The 24066-nt window shown below is 27.2% G+C and overlaps 1 protein-coding gene across 2 annotated transcripts in view; it reads left to right on the forward strand.

Annotated features, from left to right (window-relative positions):
• The window catches only part of LOC107447773 (pantothenate kinase 3 fbl), a 45694-nt gene extending 22038 nt beyond the window's left edge, over window positions 1–23656 (forward strand). Inside the window, exons 3-10 of one of the 2 annotated variants that reach the window (XM_071188365.1) lie at window positions 2201–2376; window positions 3913–4086; window positions 6661–6905; window positions 7842–8018; window positions 14034–14157; window positions 15457–15582; window positions 18367–18424; window positions 21025–21974. In XM_071188365.1, coding sequence (XP_071044466.1) covers window positions 2201–2376; window positions 3913–4086; window positions 6661–6905; window positions 7842–8018; window positions 14034–14157; window positions 15457–15582; window positions 18367–18420 — 1076 coding nt within the window. In that variant the 3' untranslated portion in view covers window positions 18421–18424; window positions 21025–21974. Of the gene's footprint in view, window positions 1–2200; window positions 2377–3912; window positions 4087–6660; window positions 6906–7841; window positions 8019–14033; window positions 14158–15456; window positions 15583–18366; window positions 18425–21024; window positions 21975–23485 lie in introns of those variants that run through there. The other variant, XM_016062782.3, reaches the window with a different exon arrangement.
• The last annotated feature ends 410 nt before the right edge of the window (window positions 23657–24066 follow it).

Below are 24066 nucleotides of genomic sequence, written 5' to 3' on the forward strand. Positions count from 1 at the left end.
TAATGATGACACATAATTTCTTATCCTCGAAAAAAGCCTAACAACTTCTGTCATTGCTTCTATCTAATACAATTCCAGAAATTTTCTGCTATTTTTATGAAGAATTGAAAGCAGTGTAGTCTATAAGGAGAAAAAAACTGATAATATTGGATAAAGCATGTGTAATGTTTAATGCAGATGACTCAGAATTCAATCACAACCCCTCCCCTATATTTAATAAGTCATTCCATTCTACAATGTAGAAATTTGTCAAAATCTTCATGTGTTTGATCATTGATTGACTCGAGAAAAAAGTTTCTGCTTGATTGTTTTACATATTTCATTGTTTAACTTTTAGATTTAAAAAAGACTAGAAAAGATTCTCTATGTTCTTTTGAAATATAAAATAATTTGTAGAACTTGTTTTTTATTTTATAAATTGAAATCTTTTAGCTTTTAAAGGCAACTTAAATGGTGATTAATATTTTTTTTTACCAAAAAAAAGTGATTTTCTTTTAATTGCTAAATTTCTCTTGTGGAGCAACTATTTTCCTCCCATTATATGTCAAAACAAATTTTTTGCTAAACCCATTTGTTTTTACTTTTGAGCCCATAAAACTAAAGCTTTTGAATGCTCAACTTATTTAATAGGTAGTATTTATTAAACTCTGCTTCTGCAGGTTTTACTGATATGGAAAAATCTCAATATAATGAGTATGGCGCATTACGAAAAGACTGCTTTTACGACAAACTCTCAAGTCACCATCAAAATGCGAATATTATTGGCAGAAAAATTTTATGTTTATTAACAAGTCAAAAATTACTAGTTTTTCACTATTACTTCCAAACTATCTTTAAAGAAATACATTTTCCTGCTATTTAACTGAGTAATCATATGTGAATAAGGTTTATGTGGAAGACAATTTTATTTCTTTCTCATATCAATCCAAAAAAGCAAAAAATGAACAAAGTTTACTTTTACAAATTGAACTCATTTTTCAAAGTAATGAAAAGGCAACCACCAGCTAAGTTATCTTCTTCCTAACGAAAAAAAAGTTTTCCTATTCTTAGAAATCCTGATACACACTTTAAAAGAGAGTGCCTTTTGTTGACCTCCTTATTTCCCTTTTTGACCATTTTCTATTAGAATCCAACATTTACTGTTATCAATGATGTCAAAAGGTATTGTACTTCATCTCATTTTCTTCTTGCAAAAACTTGTTATGATATGGAAACTTGTTCAAACATTCATGTCAGAGATATTTCTGCCTCTTAGAGCTATGTAATTCAGTCTGCAATTAGGCAAAAGTTGTCTACTGTAAAAATATATGCATAAATCAAAATAGTTGTTCACAATAAAAGAAATAAATAAGCCTATTGCACTTTTATTGCTTGTTTAACCTTAAATACATGTATTTACTGTAACAGCAAATATGCTATAAAAACAATTTAATCTCCTATTATGAATTGTTGTTAAAACAGACTTTTACATGTTTTCTTAAATTTAAAAAAAGAAAAAGAACATGCAACAAATAATAAGTCAAAAACTTTTAAATTCTATTTTCTTTTAATAAAACTAATATAATAATTTCTATTCTAAAATAATAGAAAAATAGTGTATGACACCGTTTGTATTCACAGGAGTAATATGAGTGGTTCATGCCAGATCTATTTAACTTTTGAGTTTGGTTGGTTAAATTTTTATTGTTTTTAACTACTTGGTTTGAAGGATTTCAAAAAATAGCATGACAAAAATTTTGTAAGTGATAAATAGTTTATAATTTTGTTTTTAAATAACTTAATATACAAAACAAATGAAAATTAATTTTCTTTATTCAAGATTGAGTAACTATAATAAATGTCTGATATGGTAAAATCATATTGAAGTGTATATACGCAAAAGTTGCATTAGTGGTGCATCTATTATTTTTCAACTTTTTAGTTTAATGTGTTATAGTTTGAGTATTTCTTCTAGTTGAATTATTTGGTTCAACTAACCAAATAGTTCATATTGTTTCTGAGAATACACCCATTGTATCTTCAGATAATTTGGTAGGAAGTAAGGGATCCCACATCCCTTAAGCTGACTAAGTCTTAATGATTTACTATTTACATAAGTTGAACCTAATTATTGAAGCTATATGATCATCAATAATGGTGTTTTTCTTCAAATCTAAACTAACAGTTTTTGGTTTGTAAGATTTTTTCTTTTATTCATTAGCAATGCCATGGTTTGGAATGGACATTGGTGGATCTTTAGTAAAACTTGTTTACTTTGAGCCTATTGATTTTGCTAGTGAATTAGAATCTGAAAAAGGAGCTTTGAAAAAAATTCACCATTATTTAACCACTAATTCTGCTTATGGCTCAACAGGAAAAAGAGATGTACATCTTCAGGTACTAAAAAGTTATGTATTCTTATTTTTGTAAAACTGTTTTTGTCAATTTTTGTGTTCATGTTAAGACAGATTTATTTTCTTTTTATAACATTAAAAAAGAAGTATATGTGTCAGGAGTGGTACTAGTTTTTTGCCTACCTGAAGAAATCCAGATATTTAAAATTTTAATCCTTTTAATATTTTTTACTGCTAACACTAAATTTGATGATTTTGATTTAATGATGTGAATGTGTTTCAACTCCCAGGAATTTTTCATTTAAGAAATGCGAATGAGTGCTTAAAAGCTTTGACAGTAACTTTTTTCCTTGAAATGCTCATTTTTTGTGCAATCAGTCTTGTCTTCATTCTTGAAATTGAATAAAATAAGTTGAAGATATTTTATGCTTTACTTATTATGAGAATCTTTTGAAATGAAATTATTGACCAATTCTGATGATTTATCTTATCTTTGTTAGATGTTATTGAAAGAAACTTATACATAGTAATAGCTAGAAAGTGGATGATAAATAAGATTATAAAATATCTGCATGGTACAAAGGAATTAACACCTTTGTATTTTATTATTACAAAAAAATTCACTGTTGACCTTCTGACAAATAAATTGGAAACAAATGCTTTATTAACTTGTTTATTGCTGAGTATTCTTTATCATTATCTGTAGCTTTAGATGCTTTCCAGCTTAAGATTCTAGCCAAGTGTGCTGGCTATCTCCTAAAGATTAAATACGACTTGAATAAAATCATCAACGAAGAGCTAACTCTTGTTCTAAAAGTCTCATTTTTTTCATCAAGTAGGGATAAAGCATCAGAAAGTATTTTGTCTATTTTAATGAAGTTTTTTAGTGAGAAAACAATATCTATTATTTTGCTTTAATCACCAGTTAAGTTAGATGTTTGTTCTTTTTGAAATTTCTATACATAGTAGTAATATTTTATGGTTAATATTTTTTTAATACAATGGCATAACATTGAGAAAATGACTTACCATGCAATACTATGAGAAATGTTCTTACTGGAGTAAAATTTGTATTTTTATAAGTAACAATAGATTAAATAATCAATTTTCTAACTTATCCATGTGACCTAATGTCATAGAGATAATGTCATTCACAAGAAACAACCAACCTTTTTTTAAAAAAATTATTAAAAAAAATTTCATTCAAATTAGCTTATATATCATTAAAAATGAATATAAATTTTCGAATTAAAGAAAAAAAAACTACCTTTATTAAAATTATGATTAATGAACATTTTTGGCAAATTTATGTAAATTGTCCACGCTAATATCCTTCCTTCCAACATAGCTAAGAAATAGCTTCCATTTTTTTTATTCTTTAAATAGTTAATATAATTTTATATATTTAAGTCACTGATAGCTATTATAACTCCACAACTCTCACTTTCAATTTCATCTAGTGAATTTTTTAAAAAGGTATATAACTATTTTCTTATTAGCATTTCCTAATTTCTAAAAATGTTTTTATAATTAGTTTCTTTTACAATTTTTCTATACAAATTACTATTTTTACTTTTAGATGGATAATGTTTTGATAGGTGGTAGAGTTGGAACTCTACATTTTGTTCGTTTTCCAACTAGTGAGATGAGTGTATTTTTACAATTAGCTAAATCTAAAGGAATGTCCTATATGGCTAGCACAGTTTGTGCTACTGGTGGTGGTGCATTTAAATTTGAAGGAGACTTTCGAAGAGTAAGTAAGCATTCATACAAGCTATTTTTCAGTGATTTACATGAACTTGCATAAAACTTAAGAATAAGGACAAGCATGTATACAGTAGAGAATCAATTATTAGGAATCCTGGAGACCATCGCTCTTCTAGATGTCTAAACTTCCCGGTTTTCTGGATTACTGAAAACTGATTCAATACAGCTTAACTATATTCCTACTTTAATACTGAATAAAAAAATTTGCCGTATTTTAACTGTTTTTAGTATTCTAATTATAAATTTGTATTTTCACTTCTCTTTTTTCTCCAATCACTCTTTTTACCTTATTATATTTATATAATAATACAAGGCGATGTATTTTTCTTATAATTTCTCTAACACCTAAGGTTAGCTGATATTACCCCCTCGTAAATCAAAAACAAAATTATTCACTTCTGATTTCGTTTTGAAAAATAAAAATAAGTAAATTGAGAAAACTGTCACAATTTTTCCATAATTGATTTCTCGTAATCATTATCTCAATCCTTCTAGTTCAAAATAGTAGTAAAATTTAACAAAATTTTTCTCAGTTTTTGGATACTGGATGAAAGGTTCAGTACTGTATTTTCAAAAAATTATTGTTAAATTAAATAATCCTAATATAACCTGTTACACAATATTGAAAGTATAAAATATTAATAGCATCTGAGATGATAAATTTAATTGTACTTTTATACTAATGTTATTTGTGTTCAAATGTTTTATTTTCAAGTATCTTACTTGTTTTAGTTTTGTGATTATTTGTCTCGTTTTTAACCAATTTTTTATTATTTTTTTAATTAGCTTATAAACAAAAGTGGCATTAGTATGATATTTACGATTTTTGTTTAACTGCTATTTTTAATATGTTTACTAAGTTCTTGTGGAGTTAACATAATTTCAAATAGTTGTATTTTTTTAATTTATATTTACAATAATTCATAGTTTTCTTTTTTAATCTTCGGAACTAAAATATTCTGTTATCTAGATTTAACTTTGATTTTATGCAATCATTTTTATAACTTTTAAGTTGCATTCTTAAGTCTATTGACATTAGGCATATGTTTTTTTAAACATTTGATTGGGTTTTTTTTAAAAAATCTTTTCTTACATTTCTCTATTTTTCTTACATTACAGTGGTCTCTTATTAATGCTAACCTTTGAGGAAGCACGCTGACCAAATTTTCATTTTAATTACATAAATATATCATAAATTTCACACACAAGGGAACCTATAAAGAGTCTTTAGGTTCTTAAACCATTAAGATTAAATCTTAAATACTTATAATTTTTGACACTGCTGTAGTATTTATAATGCTGAGAGCACATATAAATATAGTTTATAGATAAGACCAATAGCTATTTCAACACAGTTAATATATGTCATAATGAGTGTGAAGTAGATGTTTTTTTTTTTAATTACGTCCATCATTTGCTCTCTCGAGCATGAGAAGTCTTGCAGTCCAATATAACAAAGAAATATCTCCAGGGGCGGAGAGCATCTTGAAACTAGGAGGATTACAGGCCTCCTGGAGGGCAGAGCAGTTCCATAGATGCCCGCCATTCATATGGGCCCTATTTGTACATAGAGTACAGTTAGGAGAGTCAGAAAGACCAACACAGTGCAAGTGAATCTGTAAGTAATCGTGCCCCGTCAACAATGGGAAAGATGAAACACCGATAGCTCTAGGGAAATTTTTTGGAAGACAGGATGCCAGAAGGCTCTCCTAAGGTTTTTCAGAAACTTGCTCTCAGTTGGAAGAAACCCGGAGACTTCGAAGCGTTAGTTTCACAATTTGTTTAACATTTCTCAAATTTGTGGGCAACACAGGGGGCTCCAATAGAGTTGCCTCTTTGGTAAGGTTATCAGCTTTTTCATTACCCCATAAGTCACAATGGCTGGGGATCCATTTTAGAGTTATCTCCTTTCCACTAGACAGAGGAGCATTAATAATGTTTTTACAATTGAATTCAATGGCTGTAGGGAGTAGATCATATTTTGAAACAGTGTGAATTGTGGCCTGGAAGTCGATGAGGAGGACAAATCTATTTTCAGGTCTTTCTAATATCTTTTGGAGAGGCAAGTATATTGCGAACATTTCTCCATCGATATTGTCAGAGTTTGAACTCAGTGGCTTTTTGAGTTGGAAAAATCTGGAGAAAACACCTGAGCCTGCTCGTCCAGAAGCTCTCTCAGCAGAGCCATCGTTGTAGATGTGGAAGCCACTCATCGCTGGGGTATCTCTTGTTGATGGTGGCAATGGCAGCAGCTTTAAGTTCTGCTTGAAAGGAAACTCCCTTCCAGACGGGAGTGAAGTAGATGTAAAAATATTGATATTAAATATTTAATTATAAAATTGTTATTGATATTTGTACTGAACCAAATAATTGATTTGTAGTAGATGGTGTATTTCCTCTCTTCAGTTCTATCTTGTGTGATAAAAAATGCTTTTTAAATTAATTCTATTTGTAGCATTTTAAAATTTCACAATTGTTTATTTGTTCATTTGTAAATAACACTAACATGTATAGATTTAAATTTCTCTCTTTAAAAGTGTTTTTATTATTATTAATTTAGGTGGTAAAGATGGAGCTTCATAAGTTTGATGAATTAGAGTCTTTGATAAGAGGAATAAATTATATTAATGCTTATAATAAACCAGAATGCTATTATTTTATTGATCCAACTGATGATAGCAAGTGTAAAAGAGAAGATTTTGATTTACATAATTTATATCCCTTTCTTGTTGTTAATATTGGCTCTGGAGTGAGCATTCTAGTGGTTTATTCCCAAGACAATTTTAAAAGAGTTTCAGGAACAAGGTATGAAAATTTTTTTGATTAATTTTATCCTAATTAGTACGATTGTATGTCTTATATTTTAAAATTAAAAAAATTACCACTTTTTGTTCAAACAAATGCAAAAGAAAACTTAAAAATAAAATCTTACTTCTTTTATAAATATACTAAAGTTGAAGATCTAGGTTTCACATCAGAAATTAATTTGTGTTAGTTGGCTTTGTAGAAATAAAACACTAATTTATTCTTATTAGTAATTATTACTGTTTCCTCTTACAATCAAAACTTGTAATTTATTACTCTTACTTTTCTGATTTGTCAGAGTTCAGAAGTGGTTTAGTTTTTTTTTTTTTTTTTTTTTTTTTTTTTTTTTTGTATTATTAAATAGTAATTTGCACTCCCCAATGTGCATACTTTTTAGTTTTAATTTTTGATAAGAATTCTAGAAATTCAAGGATATTTGGAAAGTGTGTGCAGTGATTTCAGGTACTGCAGTTTCTAGATATTGTGACCATTTTGAAACAATAAAAGTTTAAATATCAAAACCGTCAGTGAATTAAAGCTCATTTATTTCCATAATTTAATGACTAGTGTTAACTTTCATTGAAAATTCTATTTTTAATTTTATAGGTCATGAATGTCATTATTTTTATATAATAATTTCAAAGCTAATTTTCAAGCATTGAAGCTATTATATCATAGCTATGCACATGCCAGTATACTTTTTTGTTAGTTATCTACTTTTAACTACTCAAATCAAATTCAGAGATTTGTGTTGTCAGTTGATGATATTTTAGTTATTTATCTTCTGAATAATTTGGTCATTTTATTTTAAATTGTAGAAGTAATATTTTTTGTGCATACTATTGTATATAATAATATCATACTACTTGATGTTTTTTTAAATTTTTTTTTAATTGTCTTCAATATGGATATTCTGTAACTAAATTAAATTTGTAGTTTAGGTGGAGGCTCTTTTTTAGGACTTTGTTGTTTACTTACTGGTTGTGAATCTTTTGAAGAAGCTATTTCATTAGCAGAAAAGGGGGACAACACAATTGTTGATAAACTTGTGCGAGATATATATGGAGGCAGTTATGACAAATTTAATCTTGATGGTGATGTTGTTGCTTGCAGGTAAGTTTTTATTTTTTCTATTTATTATGACACCTGGGAGTATTCCCTCTATTCCAGTGCCATACATAAGTAACGAAAATTTTTACTACAGTTTCTTAAGTAATTAAAAAATACTTGAATGTATCAGAATGTGTTTTTGTCTTTAAAAAAATACCCAAAATTATTAGCTCTTCGACTGTTAAGCTATCTTGGTAAATTTATACACACATTTTCTCGCTGAGCAGTGTTTCTTTTTGAATAAAAAAAAGTTTATTGTTCATGATAGCAATCTATGACATATCGACCTGAGTTCTGTTCTTGCTGTTAAGTAATTAAAAATTATTATTTTACTTTCAGCTTTTGTATATTTTTATACCGAGTAAAAAGTCCCATGTTCCAAATCGGTGGGATTTTGGCAAGTCTGGATAATAGATTTTTCTGTGTAATAGTCCCCTAACATAAACAAAGGTCAAAATAAGTCTTTAACAGCAAGAGAAAAAAAATTTAACATTTTTTTATTAGTAACATTTTATTACCAGATTATTATCGAATCAGCCAAAATAATGTGTGAAAAGAAAAATAATTACTCAAAATATTGAAAACAAAGAAATTAAAAAAAAAACAATTCCATTATAAGTTCACAAAAACACTTTCATGCATATCAGTAAGCACTAGTTGGAAAGGAAATTATGAGAAAAATATTATGCTTTGCTAAATATAATAAAGTGAAAAAAGTGTAATGAAAATTAAAATTTTTAGTTGGAGCACTAAAACAGCTATTTTTCATTCAATAATAAAGTAGTAATATTGTTATGGTGTATTTATTCATTTAAAAAATAATCTGAAAAACTTAGTAAATTATTATAACTCAAAATATAATTGACTGTGCTAATGGGTAAAAAGTGCTATAAAAACCATTAAGCATTTTATAAAATTGGTACTTCAATTAAATAAAGTGAAATACAAAATAATAAAAAATGACTTAAAAACAAGCAGTCAAAAATCACATTTTTTAAAGGGGGGAACAACACAGAAGAAGCACGTAAAAAAAGGAATTTTTTTAAGTAAATTTAGGATGACTCCCATAAATTTAATACATTTTTCTTTTATCTTATTGTATATATTTTAATTCTCATTTTAGCATGTTGCATTTAAAGAAATCAAGATTATAAAGTACAATGTTTATAAATTATTTTTTAAATTATCCATAACTTTCTGTACGCAACTTATAAACAAAAATAATGGATAATAATAGCAAGTTAATAACAATAAGAAAAAAATCATCCCAATTTGCTTCCATTTTGATTTTTCTTAAAGCAACATGAATGTAGTTTTCATTGCACGTAGGAGTTTTAAAAAAATAAATTCTGCTCAGAAAATGATAATGACTCAAAACTAGTCAACCCAATTAAAAAATTCCTATGTGTAACGAAAACTATTTGTGAACATAGTGTCAAAATTTGAAGTAAATTAATTGAAAATTGTGTTAGAGATTCAGCAAGTACAAGAAATATAGTTTCAAGTAAATAGAGTTTAAAGTTTTAGATCAATAATCCATATAAATATATATAATTTTGCTACTAACTATAATGCATCAATCCTTGGCACATAAGATGCTTCTTCATCCTTTTCAGCTGCATAAAGTGCTAGTCTAGCCTTTTTTCTTGTCTATCTACGTTTATGTGACACCTAATATGTTTTTAGAGTAGCAGCCAAAATTCTACAGCCATCTTTCATTTGAGCATATTCTTTGGCTACTTTGCTTACATTTATTTCTTATTGTTCCAAAACTGTCAATAACCTTTTGCAGCCTCCATTAAAAATTATTACAGCTATATATTGGAAGTAGCATTAATATTTTTTTCTTACACAATTTAAACAAATTATTTCAATAAAGGTTAAAAATGTTTTGTTATGAGATAGTAAATACATTAATTACCTGTGAGCACAAGTTAATTTGTTCATACATGTTAGAGAGTGTCCCACATCTCCCTAGTCCTGTCTTTATTTGCAGGCCTTTATGAGTAATTTGAAGGAAAAAAATTTTACTTTTGAATATTTTTTTTTAATTTTAAGAATGTAAAACTATGATACATTATTATAAAAGCTTTAATACATTATTTGCAGGGATGCTGCGAGCTTATATTTTTGGGAGGGAAAAAATTTCCATTTTGCCGAATGAATTCCTATTTTGACCATATCATAAATTAGCACCAGCAATTATTCTTATATATTATAATAAGGGTACATCAAAAGCGTCTCTAAAAAATCTTCTTGATAATGAAGCTATAAGTTATAAATGACATAGTTGTCAACTTTCCTATTTCTCCCGGAAAATTTCACTTTTATATTTTAAGTGTTAGAAAATTTATAGATTGATATTTTATTCAGTGTTTAATAAATTTGATTTAAAATGTTCTTGCTCGCCATTATAGCTTATCAAATTAAACATCTATCTGACTATCAATGTAGTGCTAAAGAAATTTATGATAGGAGTTTAGAAATTAAGTATCATTAGTGTTGTATAAAATCTATAAATAAGTATATTAATCTAGAGATCTTCAACCTTTTTCAGGAAATCGCGAGGGTCGAGCATGTATTAGATAAAAAAATACAATAGAGGAGCAGATTATGTAGTAGTTCATTTGATAGGTATTGAATATTTTCTGTTTTGGAATTTTGCTCTCGGAACAAACCAATGACTGTTCCAACAATAGCATGTTCACAGTTTGAAAAATACTATGTTCGTAAATTTCCTATATGGATGATACAAAAAGCTATTATAAGCTAATTTGTATCTCTTTATTTCGGATGAAACTAGCTTGCATGTATTCGGAAATAAGACCGCTACAACAAGTGATTGACAATGACAAAATTATCAAATAAACGTGTTATAATTTCATTTGTGTTTCTTAAAAAAAAAGTTTCTGAATATTAAATTTTGTAAGTTTGCCTAATGGCCAGACAATATTTGTCTAATAGTAAAAAGCTTTGGGAGATCCTAGAGACCTTCTCTCATAGTGCCCCTGATTAGTTTAGTAGTTTAAGGTAGTAATACTTTTTACGCTTTTTGAGAGGCGAAGCCATCAATCACATCATTCAAATCAATTTCCCGAGAGACATATTCAATGCTCATGATTGACAAATGACATTCTTTCTTAAGTCATACTATTTCTTAATTTATTTTTTATCAATTTTAGTCTGGAGAATGAACTTAGCCACTACATTTAGTTATCACGAGTGACAAAAAAAAATTCAAAGTGAATTGTCAATGTATGGAAATGTGTCTTTGAGATTGTTGTGCTTTACTATATTATACATCTCATCTATTCCTAATTGATCTAACTTATACCCCTAAGCCAAATAATGCTCGAAATTTTCTAATTATAGAGCTGTTCTTTTTCACTCATATCATTGGCATAAAGTCTTCAAAAATTATAACAGTGAAGCATTAATTCCTTAGACTTTTAAGAAATAAAATTTGAAAAAAAATCCGACCAAATCAATTATTTATTTATACACCATTGTAAGAGATTTTTTATTGACTAATCAATGTGCTCATTACTGGAAGTTAAACTTTAAATATTTCACTAATTTGTAAATTAACATCATCTGCATCTCCATAATAAAATGTCGAATGAGAAATTCTTGGTGAAGTATGCATAGTCTCATCTTCATATTTACAATTGGTAAATTTTCCTGGGAAATGGTTTCATAAGTAGAGAACTTTTCTCTCTGTCCTCTCACAAAAGCAGTCAAGGATTCAATCAATTTCAGACCATCATCAAAAGGTAGACTTTTCTTCTGCCTGCTTATTGAAGTCTGATTTATTTCTTGATAACATATCACCACAAAATTCTGTCAACGCAGTATTTTTCAACTTCTTCAGAAGATCATGACCATCGAGTCTAGTTTTCAGAAGCTCTTCTTTGTTCTTTTCTAAAATTTGAAGAACAGCCATAATTTTTCCATACCTTTTATGCAGTGTCGTTATTGTGTCTTAATGGGTGGACCACCTAGTATCCGGTGGACGCTTAACGACTAGTCCAGATTCTTAGCATTCTATTAAGGTATTCCTTCCATGGGTAGAACTGGAGAAAAAAAGACCAGGTTACTGTCAAAATTGGAAATAATTCTCTAAGATGTAAAAAATAAGGGAATAAATGTGGCAGGACATTTCTCTTTTAACCTTGCTTGTAAACCTGAGTACTTGCCTGCCATAGTTGATGCGTTTTCTTATGTTTGTCTTCCACAATCACTCATATTTCTGTCTTCATGTCTTGGTCATTAGGAAATGATATAATAGTATCAGACTAGTACTCAGATTTATGTCTTTCAATTGGAATAAAATCCAAAAAACGTTTCTCGAGAATTCCGTCCTTCACATTTCAGACAGCAAATGTCAGCTGATCTGTGTGAGAAATGTCTAATTTCATTCAATACTTACTGAAAAATTGCTTTCTTTAGTTGTGCAATTATTTTGTTTCATACTTTATATCCCACAATCTGTTCAACTTCGATTAATTACAAATTGAAGATAATAAATAGGATGTATGTCCATTTCCCTTATTCCCATAATTTTTTATAAGTTCAACAAGAAAAGAGCCAAGTCACAATAATCTTAAAGTTTCCAAATAATTTCCATTATGCTGCAATTCAATTGTTTGATCATCTCCACGGATTGCAAGACTTCTTGATGCTGAAAACTTTATTACTTCTACAATTCTTCTGAATTCTTTTCAATAATTGATTTGGTTGTTCATCTGATTAGTTAAAACTCTATCTATTAAGCATTCTTTTTCTTTACAAGTAAATCACTGTAGCATATTTGCGCCCAAACATATTTTCGTGTTCTAAAATACACACATTAGAATGTTACCAATCGTTTAAGCAACTTTTAGAACTAAATGCGTTGCTAGTAGTTGCTAAAAGGCAGCCTCAAGAACTTTTACAAAACTTTAAGAGTGACAAACTTTTGGACCTTGAAACATGCACTGGTTGTTAAAGTACTATTAGTGTTTTACAATTTTCAGGAAGATTACTAAATTTGTGATTGATAATTGTTATTTTTTAAAATAATTTATAACAAATGTATTAAAATTTATACTAAAAACATTTTTAAGATTTTGCCTGACGTAATAGCTTTCACCAAACTGAAAAAAAATTGAAAAAACATAAAAAAGTCGATGCAAATTTAAGAAAAAAAATCTTATTAAAATTACTACTCTCTAAAGGAAAACGTATTTTAGTAGTTTAACTTTTAAATCAATCGATCATATTTATGCCATTTGAGTTTGTCACTTCAACAATAAATATGTGTAATACATTTATACTGACAATCAGAACTTGTTGGGTGAAATCGAAGTAAAACTGATATAGGTGATACGTTTTGATTCTCACACAAACTAAGCAACATAAAACAGGAAGAAGCATGGTAAAAAAAATTCAAAGAATAACAAGCATAAAACATTGTTCCTTTGATGTTGACTGGCATTCGAAACTCCCCTTTCTCAAAACTGTATAATTCTTTCTATTCTTTTCACCTTTTCTGTTCTTGTTCTACAAGAACGTATTATTCCATCATCTGCAACATGTCATGACTGATGAGACGTATGGCTGAACCAATTTTTTCTTTCAATATCTATTCGCAAACACTCTCACTTGCTAATCTTTTTTTTTTACAAATTAGTTTGGATAATTTTTTTTTAAATGTTATTGAGACTTTTTACTTTTCTTGGGCCATCCATAAAAACGACTCTGGAATTATTGTAAATATATCTTTCTTAATTATTGTATGTGTAAATGTGAAATTATAATTTCTTTATTTATGCATTCCAACCTTTTTATGTTATTTTACAAACTTTTGTTTTTCAAATAAGATTTAGCTTAAACATTCCAGATGTGTTCAGTTTTATTAGATTTTTAGAATTAGAAAATGTTTATTGTAATGTGTTTCTATCATATTTTATTCCTCATTCAAATATTTTAATTTTCTGCTTGTTTAATTATTATTCTTGCTTTAAAAATGATTTTTAGCTTTGGACATATGGCTAGTTATTCCAGAAGATGCAAAGCCTCAAAAGAAGATTTAGCTCGAGCTACATTAGTTACTATAACAAACAACATAGGATCCATAGCAAGAATGTGTGCACTGAATGAGGTCTACTATTTTTTTTATTGATTTGTGAAAAACTTTTCCAATGTATCTTTTTCCTTAAAAATATTTTTCAAATTTTAAAACTATGCAAATGTATAATTTTTTTTTAACTTCGCTTGATATTTCAGCTACAAAATATCAGCTTCTTAAACTTGCCCATTTCCATTTTTCTTTTCATTCTGAACTTGACTTTTAGTGTTTTTACCCTTATATTATTTACTCTGCTTTTGCTGAACTTAATTTATACAAGCATTCTTCCATTTTCTATAAACTTGCTATGCCACCCCCTTTCTTCACATGTGTTATGAAATTACAAAAATCCTTTCTCATTTTGATTTTAAAGTTGTATTTTTAAATGGATCATACTTAAAAATCCTTTGCATTGATAGTCAATCAGTGTTATGTTTTTACATATCTTATCGGCATGAGAATTTTTATGCAATACTAGCTACTAATAGTTACTTTTTTGTTAATAGTTTCCCTATTTTAGTAAAAGTTTTTAGAAAAGACTACAAGAGCTTGTTTCTTAATGTTCTAAAAACTTAATTTTGTACTTTTCAGAATTAAGCATGCATTTCTGTTTCGATTTTTCTTCTTTTTTTTTTTAAAAATTTTTTTGTTGTTGTTGTTAGGATTGATACAAAATATGGGTCAGCAGTAGGAAAAGTAATGGCTACAGTGTATTGGCCAAGTTTGTGCTGGTGGCATTGATTTTCCTCACTGAAATAGAACCTGTAAGGGAATATTGAGCTGCAAAAATCCAGACCAAATTCTGTCCTTTGTCAAAACAAACATGGGAAAGTTTGTTGACTATGAGGACTTATATTTTAAGAGTAAAAAAATTGTTTAAATAAATTATTTTTAAGAACGTGTTTATTTATTTGTTTTTATCTTTAACCATAGTTTGCTTATTAGGTAAAAAAAAAAGTCTCCGGCTTTTTTAATTTTTGAGTTCTGTAGATCTTCTGATGTGTATCCTGCGTATAATTTTTCAGATATTTGTCATGCTATAATGCATTAAGTAACATCTTGGCAGCATGCTGAGTTTCAAAAAATAATTAATTTAAAATTGACTGGATTAAAAAAGGTTTACAGATAAGACATTTTGATAATCAAGGTTTCAGTGTATGCACAACATAATTTCTATTGAAAATTATTTTTCTTTTTCTTATTTTGCTACTTCTATAATTACTTTTTCTCTCTCTTGACAACTTTAAGGTGTGTCTTATATCAATTAATTTTGTATCAACTATTCCTGAACATGCTTTGGTTTTATTAAGCTTGTGTTTTGTTTTATTTCAGGGAATTGACAAAGTTGTCTTTATTGGAAATTTTCTAAGAGTTAATAATTTATCCATGAAACTATTAGCCTATGCAATGGATTTTTGGTCAAAAGGAGCTCTGAAAGCTTTATTTTTAAAACATGAGGTAAATCAGTTACTATATTATTTTTTTAAATTTTATATTTTCTTGGGTTTTTGTCTAGCAATGAAATCTGAATTCTAATATTTTTTATGTCCACAGAAAATATTTTAGGCATTTTAAATATGCTGATCAAACATCACTTTAACTTATGGATCACTTCAATTTTTGACACCATTTTATATCCCTATCAAAGCTATTGAAATTAACAAAAAAATTTAGCAATCACACTTTATATTACAAAGAGGCCACTCTCTCTGGAAACAGAGAAATCTGGAATTCTCAGTAAAATGTACCCTTAACATTGCTAGCAATTCATTGTATTGTTTGTCATAATTATGTCAATGAATATGACATCACTATGCTTACACACAATAAAGTGTTTCAATTTATTATTTTGCACTTTGTGTATCAAATTATATAATTTAAAACTTATCCAGTCCCACTCTAATTTATTTTTCTTGTCATCAATGTTATTTTAAATGATTATTTCATTTCTAAGTTCAAATAATTCTAATAAACAATTTCTGTTTTCTCACATCTTAAACATTAGGACAATAAATAAATATTTTTCAGATCCAGCGTGTCTATCTAACGCCTGTAATAAAATAAGTACTGAAATTTTTTTTTTATACGAATCATAAAAAATTCGATATCATGAAAATGTTAGGTTATAAACAATGAGCAATTTTAATTTTTATGAGTAACAATTTTTAATTTCAATTTTTTCTTCAGTATTTAGGTATAAGCTCTTAATGCCTATGTAAATTTTTAAATTGCTGTTATAATTATATTAGTTTCAGTCATGACATTCTGCAAAATATTATAGTTTTACTTTCTTTGGAGAGCAGCCACCCTGTATTAAAATTCTCCTCAATTCTTTTGCTTGGAATTTCTAATGAACTCATGACTGTGGAGTGCAATATTACTTGTGCAAAGTTTTGCTTCTATAAATCCCTTCTTGTAAATATGGTCACACTCTTTCTTATTTTACAGTGAAACGCGAGACACAGATTAACCTCGAGAATCTGGGTTAGTCCAGAGTTTGGAAATTTTAGAATTTAGATTTTTTACTTTTAAGCCAATAGAGATGTTTAAGTTACGGGCACAAAATTATTACAAAAAATATTTTTTGATCCCTTCGTAAATTCAGATTTTTTTTTTTTTTTTGTTAAGGCAGTTTTTCTACACATTTCCACATGGCTTTTAAAACTTTATTGTTAAAATACAATATTAGGACATGGGAATTTCAATTTATGCTATAAGGAATCATTTTCTTTTTTTAAAAAATCATCTTATTTGCCATAATTAAATCATAAATTCACATAGTCTTTTCTTCAGTTTTTCGGCTGTTATCAGAATGCATTTATTCATGTTTTTAAAATCTTATTTTTAACAGAATATTATTAAAGCACTCTAATTTTGAATCACGCACTAAAATAATAATTTTTTGACACACTCAATTTCATCATAAATTTGCATTGTTTTTCCAGCATAAATTTGCATTGTTTTTTATTGCTATTGATTTCCAGATAATTTTTTAAGTCCTGATAATTTTAATATAGCATTATTACAAAACGTGAATTTTGATTTGCACATTTGACTAATTACTTTTTAACAAAACTTTTGTGACGATTTCATCAGTAATTCATTAATCCCATTTTAACAGTATTACTTCAATCTTTTTAAAATTCCAATGTTTTTAACAGTACAATATTATTAGACTTTCAAACTTTTCTTATATCATATTTTTGTTATATATTTCTGTTATACTGTGTACCTCATCTATTTCTGTATTGTGTCCTTATGCCGTAATATTGTCAATTAAACATTTTCTGTACTCATTGGTTGCTATTCAAACATAGTTTAAAGTATTATTAAGTTTTTAAATATTCTTTCACTGTGTTTTGTTTCTGAATAATTCAGATTTTAAAAGATAAAAAAATAAAGCTTAGATTATAAATTTTTCAGATCTTGGATTTTAAACTCTTTGTTTAGTCTTTCAAAGCATTGTAAAATGTTTTTTTCTTTAAATCTCTTATTTTACTATTCTGATCCATTAATTTGTGTTCCCAGTTAGTACCTAAGAGAAGTATTCTATAAGTGGCAGGTATTTATGAATCATAAATGTTGATTAATCATTCATTATTAATCCATTCATTAGCATATAAAAATAAGTTATTCATTTCTACATATTATCTCTACAAGTTGCTTCATAAAATAGTATATAGTCACTTACTATTCTGTAAGATTTATTTAATAAAAATTCATTTTTTCGAAGAAATATCTAATAAATGTTATGTTTAATAAGTTTTCATTAATTGTGATAGATTATCACATAGCCTGATGTGTGAATTAATTAAAAAATCCAAATTCATGTTTCCATATTTCTACTAATATTAGCTTCATACCTGGATAAAAACTAAGTCTGATTCGAGCTACTTTCGCATTTTTCTGTGCTTACATAAATTTATCTAGAAATTTTTTTTTTTTAATTTTATCTTAGCCAAAAATTATATCTCCTCTTAATCTCTCTTAAACCACATTTTAGGTGTTATATAACTTTCATAAAACATATTCATATTAACAAAACAAAAGTATTTTGATTAAATTTTTTAATTGAAGCTCTATTAAGTGTGCTCTGAAATATAAAGAGTTATGTGACAATAAATATATACATATAAAAACTGACATTTTTGAGTTGCTAAACTGTGTAAATATTTTAATATAAATTTTTAATTTGATATGATAAATATTTTTCAACAGTCTTACCTTCCTGACTTTTTATAGGGTTATTTTGGAGCTATAGGTTGTTTAATGGAACTTATGAAAACTGGCACTTAAGTTTGTAAGTATGATTTTTGTGTGTAAAAATAAAATGCAGTGTACTCTCACTTATGCAACAGCTTAAGAAACCAAAAGAAAGTGCATATGTGAAAGAAATGCATAAGTGAAATGCCTATTCAAAATTCTAAAATGTAACATAAATTGCAATGAGATCATTAAAAATGTTTCTTAAAATTGAATGGTAATATTTATAATAGTTTAGTATTTACTATAACCATATAAAGATAACAAATTGTAAGATACCTAATAAAATAAAATTCTTGCAAAATAATCCATGATAGATGTTTGCTTTTGTTTATGTGAATGAGTTTCAGAAGCAGTTTTCTCAAGTTTCTTCAACATCTCTTAATTCTGTTTTTATAAAATTTTCATTAACAAACTTATTAAAAGAAACAAGACCATCAGATACAATTTACCATTTGTAACATTAACCTAAGATCAACATCCCAATCTTCTTCAGCTTCTTTGTTTGATCACTACATTAATCTTCATCAAAAAATAGAAATCACACTTTTTTTAAGCAATATCTTATACTAGAACCTCCAATATTTCTCCATGCAGCACATACCATATTTATTGCTTAGCTGATTTACCTGTTTCTAGTATGGCAAGATATATCAGTAAATCAAAGTTTTCCTGTAGTGCACTTTTAAGTGACAGATTATTCCTAAATCCAAAAGCTGAACCTTACTCTCGCAGGAAAAAACTCTACTCTTAGTAAAATTCAGCAGATCTTGTGGATGAGCTAGACATTGATCAATGAATAGGACTTTTCTTTTCTTCTCAAAAACATGAAGAAAGGGTGAGACAATTTTGAAGTCACCCATGCTGCTTGATTGTTAAAGTACTTACACAGAAGCCACTTTATGTTTTTGAAACGGCAAGGTTGTTTTCAACTTCCCAGTGATGAAAGGGGGTTGCTTTTAGAGAGAGGTCACTGCAAATGTTAATTTCAAATGATTTTTTATAACTGAAGTTTTTTTATTTCTATTTTTTTTCTTACTTAACAGTTTGTGCGCCTCTGTTTTTTACATCTTATGATTCCGTTTTTTTAAGTTTTGTATTGAAAATCAAAGATGGACAACTTAATTTAAATTAATAGCTTCATCATAAAATTTTCTTCATATTGGAGAATTTTGTTTTCTATACTTAGCTAATATGCACTAAAAACTATATGCTACTAAACAAGAGATTTCACAGAGACTATTAGCCAAAGAGATATATTTTTCAACCTAAATAATCACATTTTAACTCTAAAAATAGTTTCCTCCCTTTTTCAGTTTTATTTCTACCCTCCCTTTTAGCTTTTTCTGGGGGGCTGTGACAAGTTGTCGCATTTGTAGTTTGGCTCCTGTGAGGGGCGTGTGACACTTTCAGCATAAGAATGAAGGAGGAAATCTTCTCCACAGTTTAAAGAGAGGATTAAATTACAGTGGGATGTGTTTTATTGTTTCAGTTATTATGGGAGGTCTCACCTTCATTAAGATAAACGGAGAAAGGTTTCTTTATATTTCCCACCTACTTTTGAGAAAAAAAAATAAAATAATTGCAAAAAAATAATGCACTTTTAATAATTGCAAAAATTGCACTTTTCAAAAAAATAATTGCAAAAATTATAATTTTTATAATCTATTCTACAGTTTCAATAAGGTGCATTCTTTCATGAAATTCAATACAAAAGGAAAATGACATGATCTTTTGCAACTAAATCATACTAATAGACGTATTTCAGTGTTTTGCGTTCGAGGAACCATTTTAAAGTTGAAGAAAATCCTTTGAAAATCAGAACACATATTAGATTCTAACTAAGAGATTAAGGTAAGAAGGTGCTAAGTGACTTGTTATAAGTTTAAAAACTGACTAAAGAATTTTTATGAAGGAATGATTTTATCTACCAAATGTTAATTTAAAATGAAATTAGAAATACTGTATGAATTTTTTAAATGATCAAAAATATTATTGAAGTTTATAATTTTTAATAAATTACACAAAATAGAAAATTTATAAGATTCGGGGAATTTATTAGAGAGTATAATTTTCAAAAGCAATGGCCGTGGCTTACTTGAGAAAACTGGATCATTGAAATTAGTTGGGAGATATGACTGAATTATCCTCATTTTCCCCACTTGTTTTTTATAAAACTATTAATCATTTATTGAAGTTATCAGTATTTTTCTTAAGTTAAAAATATTTATCATTTAAAAGATGAAAAAGAAAATCAAAAAATATATTTAGAGAGTTAATATTTAAAGTTAAATTTCACGTTTTTTCTTGCATCAGTGATGACTTAAATCCCTTCTATTATAGCTCAGGTTTAATGTAAGACAACGGCAAGTCACATTATAGACTTTTGGCAAGAAATTAAATGTGAAATGTTTAACAAATTTACTAAAACTACGAATATTAATTGGAATATATTAAATAGTTATTATTATAAAAACTAATAATTATAATTATTAAAACTTTGAATTATTAAACTACTACAACTTAATAATTTAAATTTGGTTTTGCTGAAATTGGAATAATTGTGCTAAATTGATATAACAAGAGAAAAGAAAAAATCTGTTATTCTTAAATTTTTTTCTATTTATTTATTTTTAGTGTAAATATGTCTATGAACATTTAAAAATTGTTCTGATTGAGACTCTGTATTGACAAACCTGAAATCAACAAAACAATAAGTTAAAAAGTGTCACACATAGTGCTAATGGATGAATTCATGATTGGAATACTATAACACAGAACATCTAGATCATTTGTTATAGGAAATTGGTCGGTGGTATTTTTTATTTATTTGTTTTTTTTCCATTCTTTTTTACACTGAATCTAAAGAAACCAACGAAGATTTCCAGAGTTTGTCAAGTTATGCAAAAGTGCAAGAAACCTTTTCTTATAGCCTTCCTATTATCTCTAACAATGGTGGGCTAAAAGGTAGTGAAAGATGTTAAAAAAAACAGTGGGAGAGTAAGATTATTTCATGTTAATTTAAAATATGCAAAATCATTGAAGAAAATCTGAAACCATTTCACAAAAATATTGTGAATAAATTTTTTACGTTATTTCAAAGGAAAATATTATTTAAACTCAAAATTATCCTTGTTTTGAAGGGGGGAGGGGTTGTAAAAAATTACAAAGCAGTAATATTTTGTTGAATGAAAATTATTGTACATTGAGCTATAGTCAAAACTGTTTTATATGCTAGTATTTGCAGTTATTAAGCTGTCTTTTATATATTTTTTCTTTTTTAATACCTTTCAAATTGATTTTAGATTTCATTTTAAACATACTTTAAAAATTGGTAGAATTAAATTCTTTAAAAAGTATTTTATGTGTATTTAATTATGTTCAACACTGGATGCAAGATTTACTGGTCCAGTGTCAGACCTCCCTGTTTAAATCACAAAGTGCATTTTTTATATTTAAGCATCATTGGCTTATATTATTATTTGAGTTGTTGTAATCATAATTGCGAGGAAAAAATTGCAGAATATTTCTTAATAAGTTTAAAAAAAGCATGTTTCTGCAAAATATTACTTTAAAAAAAAAGAAAATTCAATTGGGGCCTCAGCTTACTGAGTGTCCAAGACAATTATCCCTGTCTCCCCTTCCTTAGGTAGGGCTCTGAATATGTGGCAGTTATTTTTAGATAAAATGTAAAAAATTTACTGATTTTATAAAAAGTTAAGTGTCATGATTTTTTTTGCATATGTTCAATTAAAAGCATTAGGATAAATAACAAAAGAACTTCAAAATCCAAAAACTGCATAATATCTTGATGTTTACAATATTTTGATCTTTTATCTAAAAAATTTATATTCGACCTTTGACATCCAAACTTAAAAGTTATAAATTTTCATTGAAGGGGTACCACTTACTATATGAACTATTTCTTCCCTTGTAAAAAAGAATATCAAAAATATGATAGTTGTTCACCGGAGTTACAGAATGACTTTTATATATAACCTTCATTAGCTCAACTGCAACATTCAATCAGATGATTCTGATTGTACAATATTACAGATAAAGCAGAAAGCTGCTTTAAAGAAATGCGATTACAGCTCTTAAACATGCAGAAAGGGATCATAGGCCCAATGCTTTGAAATTGTTGAAATAAAAAGTCAGCTAAAGCTACATATTAAAATCTTAAATTTTGAACTGTACCAAGAACCCACGGAAAGGAGTTTTGCGCCTGATATTGTATTGACCTTCATATTCAAAAATTCAGGTAATACAGTATTGAAATATATATTATAAACCTCTCAGAACTAGATCATATAATAATGAAATAAATAATCTTTATAGACAGTTTCTCTACAGCATCTTATCACTAACATTGGTATACAAAATAAGGTAAACCACGTATGCTACTTATCCACTGTGACATTCTCAACAATTTAATTTATCTTTTTGTATAGTTTATTTAAAATGATTTTAATTCAATTAACAATTCAGCAATCACTAAATTTTTAAAATGCAGAACTATAGAGCATTTGCCAATTATATTATTTAAACAGTGATTAGTTGAATTTATGATACTCTAAGGTGTATCTTAAATTTTCTGAATAAATTAAAAACATCAGGTTCTGATAAGAAAAAATTAAACCAAATTTTAAGCAATATTAATTAAATTTAGAATTTAACTTTTTTTAAGAATACATATTTCTGAAGTTTAGTGTTACTGTGCACAGTTCAGATTTTTTTAAAAATTATTTTTCCTTTTTTTATTTTCTGGACATTTTTTTTCTAATTGCATGACAGATTAAAAAGTGAGATTTAAGTTTTGTAGTAAAGAAAACAATTTTGATGTATCAAAAATCGGTTCCTTTTAAAATCTGATCTCCGTCTAAAATCTCTAGTATCTTTCTAATCTCACTTCTGTAAAGAGTCACTTTATCTCTTAATTATAATTCAAATAGCTTGAAATATTGATTATTCATATTTAGTAACACTTCAATAAAACCTTTTATTTTTAGACAGTTTTGCTAATTTTTTAAAAATATTTTGTACACTACTAAATTAAACTCAAGAAATTCTGTTTTATTAGTAAATTATTTTATTCTAGGTAACGTCATTTTTAAACATATCTAAGCAACTAAAATGTGTTGAAGGCTTGTGTTGCAAGAGTAGTGCAACATCAAATGAACATGGAAATGTTCTATGGGCATTCGTTATGTATTTTACATTGATAGAAGCTATTTATTTTTATTTGTTGCTATAAACAAAGTTTTCATTTAAAACTTATTTTCATAGAATATTTATGAACTTTATCATTTATTCATTTTATAATGTTTTTTAAATATGTGCATTGTTTTGTTAAAAAATGGATAAATGCTAATTTTGTATAAAATTTGGCTGGTATCTGTCATATGCAAATTTGTAAATGAAATTTTTCTTGTAAATCTGATGAAGCCAAATTTTTTTTATATAGTATTAATATATATTTTATTAATCTGATTTATGATTAATCATATTATTTTAATAAAGAAATTATGTTCTTTCTTTTTTAAAATAATTTTTTTTCCAATATCAATTGCACATTTATATATTAAATATTTACATTATAATTCTATTTTTTTTTAAAATTTAATATCATCAAATCTTTAAGAAATTTGCTTATAAGCAAAAGTGGAGAAATGTTCTCTT

Source organism: Parasteatoda tepidariorum, chromosome X2, assembly GCF_043381705.1.
Source record: "Parasteatoda tepidariorum isolate YZ-2023 chromosome X2, CAS_Ptep_4.0, whole genome shotgun sequence".
NCBI lineage: Eukaryota > Metazoa > Arthropoda > Arachnida > Araneae > Theridiidae > Parasteatoda > Parasteatoda tepidariorum.